This window comes from Heterodontus francisci, unplaced genomic scaffold (genome assembly GCF_036365525.1).
Source record: "Heterodontus francisci isolate sHetFra1 unplaced genomic scaffold, sHetFra1.hap1 HAP1_SCAFFOLD_1254, whole genome shotgun sequence".
In the NCBI taxonomy this organism is placed as follows: Eukaryota; Metazoa; Chordata; class Chondrichthyes; order Heterodontiformes; family Heterodontidae; genus Heterodontus; species Heterodontus francisci.
Genome location: NW_027141592.1, coordinates 90736 through 96786, shown reverse-complemented (window position 1 = coordinate 96786; position 6051 = coordinate 90736). Strand labels below are relative to the sequence as shown.

General features: G+C 50.4%; 1 protein-coding gene across 4 annotated transcripts in view; it reads left to right on the top strand.

The window, feature by feature from the left end:
• The first annotated feature begins 253 nt into the window (after positions 1-253).
• Positions 254-6051, top strand: part of LOC137364080 (SHC-transforming protein 2-like) — an 89958-nt gene continuing 84160 nt past the window's right edge. For all 4 annotated transcript variants that reach the window (XM_068027524.1, XM_068027526.1, XM_068027523.1 and 1 more), the window contains exon 1: positions 254-329. In XM_068027524.1, the coding sequence (XP_067883625.1) occupies positions 262-329 (68 nt within the window). In that variant the 5' untranslated portion in view covers positions 254-261. The remainder of the gene's footprint in view (positions 330-6051) is intronic.

The following is a 6051-nucleotide window of genomic DNA, read 5'->3' as shown; positions in this document are numbered from 1 at the left end:
ACGGTGAGTTGTTGTGATCTGGAATGTGCTGCCCAGAAGGGCAGTGGAAGCAGATTAAAAATAACTTTCAAAAGGGCATTGAATAAATACTAGAAAAGGAAACATTTGCAGGATTACAGAGAAAGAGCACAGGAGTGGGACTAATTGGATAGTTCTGTCAAAGAGCTGGCACAGGGACGATGGGCTGAATGGCCTCCTGTGTTGTATCATTCTATGATTCTACGCTTAATCTTGGTTGTGTGTATCTTCTTGTTACAGTATATGGGTTGTATCGGAGTGGTAAAATCAATGAGATCCCTTGACTTCAACACTAGAACACAGATAACAAGGTAAGACAATGTCTATACTGCTGGCAGGATCTGCTCCGTATAAACCTCACACAGGATTGGTCAACCCATGGGACTAAACCTGCCTATGATCATTGACCATTACTCGACTTAAGAAGCTTAGAACTAAACTGGTGGAAATATAAATATAATTAATATTCAAATTTCACCTGCATAAAGATGGTGTTTCTCAAAGATAGTGTCTGCTCATTTACTTGGTATTTTTCAGTTGGGGAATCAGTTCATTGATCATTCACCGCAAATATTGAAACATTCCCGACATCATCTAGAAATATGACACATACACTGAGAGGGTGTGGACTCTCTCTCTCTCTCTCTCTCTCTCTCCCCCTTTCTCTCTCAGTCTATCTCTCCATCTGTCTGTCTCTCCATCTGTCTGTCTCGCTCTCTGTCTGTATGTCTGTCTCTTTCTCTGATTCTTTCTCTCTGCCTGCATCTCTCTCTGTCCCTGTCTCTCTCTTTCTCTCTGAGTTTCTCTCTCTTTGCCTGCATCTCTCTCTCTCTCTCTCTCGCTCTCTGCCTGCATCTCTCTGTCTCTCTGCATGCGTCTCTCTCTCTCTCTCTCCACCTGCTTGCGTCTCTCTCTCTCTCCACCTGCTTGCGTCTCTCTCTCTCTCCACCTGCTTGCGTCTCTCTCTCTCCACCTGCTTGCGTCTCTCTCTCTCTCTCTCCACCTGCTTGCGTCTCTCTCTCTCTCTCTCCACCTGCTTGCGTCTCCCTCTCTCTCCACCTGCTTGCGTCTCTCTCTCTCTCCACCTGCTTGCATCTCTCTCTCTCTCCACCTGCTTGCGTCTCTCTCTCTCTCTCTCCACCTGCTTGCGTCTCCCTCTCTCTCCACCTGCTTGCGTCTTTCTCTCTCTCTCTCTCTTCACCTGTTGTGTCTTTCTCTCTTGCTCTCTGCACTTGCTTGCGTCTCTCGCTCTCTCCACCTGCTTGCGTCTTTCTCTCTCGCTCTCTCCACCTGCTTGCCTCTCTCTCTCTCTCCACCTGCTTGCCTCTCTCTCTCTCTCCACCTGCTTGCCTCTCTCTCTCTCTCTCTCTCCACCTGCTTGTTTGTCTTTCTCTCTCTCTCCACCTGCTTGCATCTCTCTCCCTCTCTCTCCACCTGCTTGCATCTCCCTCTCTCTCTCTCCACCTGCTTGCGTCTCTCACGCTCTCTCTCTCTCCCTGCATCTCTTTGTCTCTCTGCATGCGTCTCTCTCTCTCTGCCTGTCTCTCTCTCTCTCTGCCTGTCTCTCTCTCTCTCTGCCTGTCTCTCTCTCTCTCTGCCTGTCTCTCATCTCTCTGCGTCTCTCTCTCTCTCTGCGTCTCTCTCTCTCTCTGCGTCTCTCTGCCTGCGTCTCTCTCTCTGCCTGCGTCTCTCTCTCTGCGTCTCTCTGCGTCTCTCTCTCTCTCTCTGCGTCTCTCTCTCTCTCTGCGTCTCTCTCTCTCTCTCTTTGCCTGCGTCTCTCTCTCTCTGCCTGCGTCTCTCTCTCTCTCTGCCTGCGTCTCTCTCTCTCTCTCTCTGCGTTTCTCTCTCTCTCTCTCTGCGTCTCTCTCTCTCTCTCTGCCTGCGTCTCTCTCTCTCTCTCTGCCTGCATCTCTCTCTCTCTCTCTGCCTGCGTCTCTCTCTCTCTCTCTGCCTGCGTCTCTCTCTCTCTCTCTCTGCGTCTCTCTCTCTCTGCGTCTCTCTCTCTCTGCGTCTCTCTCTCTCTGCGTCTCTCTCTCTTTGCCTGCGTCTCTCTCTCTTTGCCTGCGTCTCTCTCTCTCTGCCTGCATCTCTCTCTCTCTGCCTGCGTCTCTCTCTCTCTGCCTGCGTCTCTCTCTCTCTCTCTCTGCATCTCTCTCTCTTTGCCTGCGTCTCTCTCTCTCTGCCTGCGTCTCTCTCTCTCTGCCTGCGTCTCTCTCTCTCTGCCTGCGTCTCTCTCTCTGCCTGCGTCTCTCTTTCTCTCTGCCTGCGTCTCTCTCTCTCTCTGCCTGCGTCTCTCTCTCTCTGCGTCTCTCTCTCTGCGTCTCTCTCTCTCTCTCTCTGCGTCTCTCTCTCTCTGCCTGCGTCTCTCTCTCTCTGCCTGCGTCTCTCTCTCTCTGCCTGCGTCTCTCTCTCTCTGCCTGCGTCTCTCTCTCTCTCTGCCTGCGTCTCTCTCTCTCTCTGCCTGCGTCTCTCTCTCTGCCTGCGTCACACTCTCTCTGCCTGCGTCTCTCTCTCTCTGCCTGTGTCTCACTCTCACTCGCTCTGCCTGCGTCTCTCTCTCTCTCTGCCTGCGTCTCTCTCTCTCTCTCTCTCTCTCTGCCTGCGTCTCACTCTCACTCGCTCTGCCTGCGTCTCTCTCTCGCTCTGCCTGCGTCTCCCTCTCGCTCTGCCTGCGTCTCTCTCTCTCTCTGCCTGCGTCTCACTCTCACTCGCTCTGCCTGCGTCTCTCTCTCTCTCTGCCTGCGTCTCTCTCTCTCTCTGCCTGCGTCTCTCTCTCTCTCTCTGCCTGCATCTCTCTCTCTCTCTGCGTGTATCTCTCTCTCTGCCCGCGTGTCTCTCTCTCTGCCCGCGTGTCTCTCTCTCTGCCCGCGTGTCTCTCTCTCTGCCCGCGTGTCTCTCTCTCTGCCCGCGTGTCTCTCTCTCTGCCCGCGTGTCTCTCTCTCTGCCCGCGTGTCTCTCTCTCTGCCCGCGTGTCTCTCTCTCTGCCCGCGTCTCTCTCTCTCTGCCTGCGTCTCTCTATCTCTACCTGCACTTCTCTCTCCCTCTCTCTCTCTCTGCCTGCGTCTCCCTCTCTCTCTCTGCCTGCGTCTCTCTCTCTCTGCCTGCCTCTCTCTCTCTCTCTCTCTCTCTGCCTGCCTCTCTCTCTCTCTCTCTCTGCCTGCCTCTCTCTCTCTCTCTCTGCCTGCCTCTCTCTCTCTCTCTGCCTGCGTATCTCTCTCTCTGCCTGCGTGTCTCTCTCTCTCTCTGCACCTGCGCTTCCCTCTCTCTCTCTCTCTGCCTGCGTCTCTCTCTCCCTCTTCCTGTGTGTCTCTGTTTCTCTCTGTCTCTTTTTTAAAATATTCATAGGATGTGGGTATCATTGGCAAGGCCAGCAGTTGTAGCGCACCCCTTGAGAAGGTGGTGGTGAGCTGCCTTCTTGAACCGCTGCAGTCCATGTGAGGTAGGTACACCCACAGTGCTGTTAGGAAGGGGAGTCCAGGATTTTGACCCAGCGACAGTGAAGGAACGGCAATATAGTTCCAAGTCAGGATGGTGTGTGACTTGGAGGGGAACTTGCAGGTGGTGGTGTTCCCATTCAACTGCTGCTCTTGTCTTTCTAGTTGGTCGAGGTCACGGGTTTGGAAGGTGCTGTCTAAGGAGCCTTGGTGCGTTGCTGCAGTGCATCTTGTGGATGGTACACACTGCTGCCACTGTGCGTCGGTGGAGGAGGGAGTGAATGTTTGTAGATGGGGTGCCAATCAAGCGGGCTGCTTTGCCCTGGATAGTGTCGAGCTTCTTGAGTGTTGTTGGAGCTGCACCCATCCAGACAAGTGGAGAGTATTCCATCACACTCCTGACTTGTGCCTTGTAGATGGTAGACAGGCTTTGGGGAGTCAGGAGGTGAGTTACTCGCCACAGAATTCCCAGCCTCTGACCTGCTCTTGTAGCCACAGTATTTACCATCTGGTCAATGGTAATCCCCAGGATGTTGATAGTGGGGGATTCAGCGATGATAATGCCTTTAAATATCAGGGGGAGATGGTTGGATTCTCTCTTGTTGGAGATGGTCATTGCCTGGCACTTGTGTCACCTGAAGCCTGAATGTTGTCCAGGTCTTTTTGCATTTGGACATGGACTGCTTCAGTATCTGAGGAGTTGTGATTGTACTGAACATTGTGCAATTGTCTGTGAACATCCCACTTTACGATGGAGGGAAGGTCATTGATGAAGCAGCTGAAGATGGTTGGGCCCAGAACACGACCCTGAGGAACTCCTGCAGTGATGTCCTGGAGCTGAGTTGATTGACCTCCAACAACCACAACCATCTTCCATTTTGCTAGGTATGACTCCAACCAGTGGAGAGTTTTCCCGCTGATTCATATTGACTTCAATTTTGCTAGGGCTCCTTGATATCAAGGGCAGTCTCTCTCACCTCACCTCTTGAGTTCAGCTCTTTTGTCCATGTTTGGACCATGGCTGTAATGAGGTCAGAAGCTGAGTGGCCCTGGCAGAGCCCAAACTGAGTGTCACTGAGCAGGTTGTTGCTGTTTAAGTGGCACTTGGTAGCACTGTTGACAGCCCCTTCCATCAAAAAAGGAGGGAGACAGAAAGCAGGAAACTTCGGGACAGTTGGCCTAGCGTCTGTCATAGCAACAATGCTAGAATCTATTATAAGGAGGTTATAGTAGGGCACTTAGAAAATCATAATGCAATCAGGCAGAGTCAATGTAGAATCATAGAAAGTTTAAGGCACAGGAAGAGGCCACTTGGCCCATCGTGTCTGTGCTGGCTGAAAACCGATCCATCTATTCTAATCCCACCTTCCAGCATTTGGTCCGTAGCCCTGCAGATTACGGCACTTGAGGTGCATATCCAGACTCCTTTTGAATGAGTTCCAGACCATCACCAACCTCTGAGTGAAAAAGTGTTTCCTTATCTCCCCTCTAATTTTCCTACCAATCACTTTAAATCTATGCCCCCTCGTCACTGACCTCTCTACTAAGGTGAATAGACCCTCCACCTCCACTCTATCCAGGCACCTCAAAACTTTGAACATTTCAATCAGATCTCCCCTCAGCCTTCTCTGTTCCAAGGAGAACATCCCCAGCCTATCCAATCTTTCCTCATAGCTACATTTTTCCAGTCCTGGCAACATCCTCGTAAATCTCCTCTGTACCCTCTCTAGTGCAATTCCATCCTTTCTGTAATGAGGTGACCAGAACTACACACAGTACTCAAGTTGTGGCCTAACCAATGAGTTATACAGTTCCAGCATAACCTCCCTGCTCTTATATTTTATACCTCGGCTAATAAAGGAAAGGATTCCATATGCCTTCTTAACCACCTTATCGACCTTTTCTGCTATTTTCAGGGATCTGTGGACATTCACTCCAAGGTCCCTTACTTCCTCTACACTTCTCAGTATTTTTCCCATTAATCGTGTATTCCTTTGCCTTGTTTGACCTCACCAAATGCATCACCTCACACTTCTCCAAGTTGAATTCCATTTGCCACTTTTCCGCCCATCTGATTAGACCATCAATATCTTCCTACAGCCTACAGCTATCCTCCTCGCTATCTACCACACGGCCAATCTTTGTGTTGTCTGCAAACTTCTTGATCATGCCCCCTACATTTATGTCCAAATCATTAATATATACACCACAAAAAGCAGGGGACCCAGTACTGAGCCCTGCGGAATGTCACTGGAAACAGCCCTCCAGTCGCTAAAACACCTGTCAACAATTACCCTTTGCTTTCTGCCACTGAGTCAATTTTGTATCCACCTTGCTGCATTTCCCTCGATCCCATGGGATTGTATTTTTTTAACCAGTCTGCCATGTGGAACCTTGTCAGAAACCTAGCTAAAATCCATGTCGACCACATCAACTGCACTACCCTCATCTATCTTCCTTGTTACTTCTTCAAAAATATTCGATCAAGTTGATCAAACAAGATCTTCCCTTAACAAATCCATGCTGAATATCCTTGATTAACCTGTGCCTTTCTAAGTGACAGTTTATCCTGTCTCTCAGAATAGATTCCAATAATTTG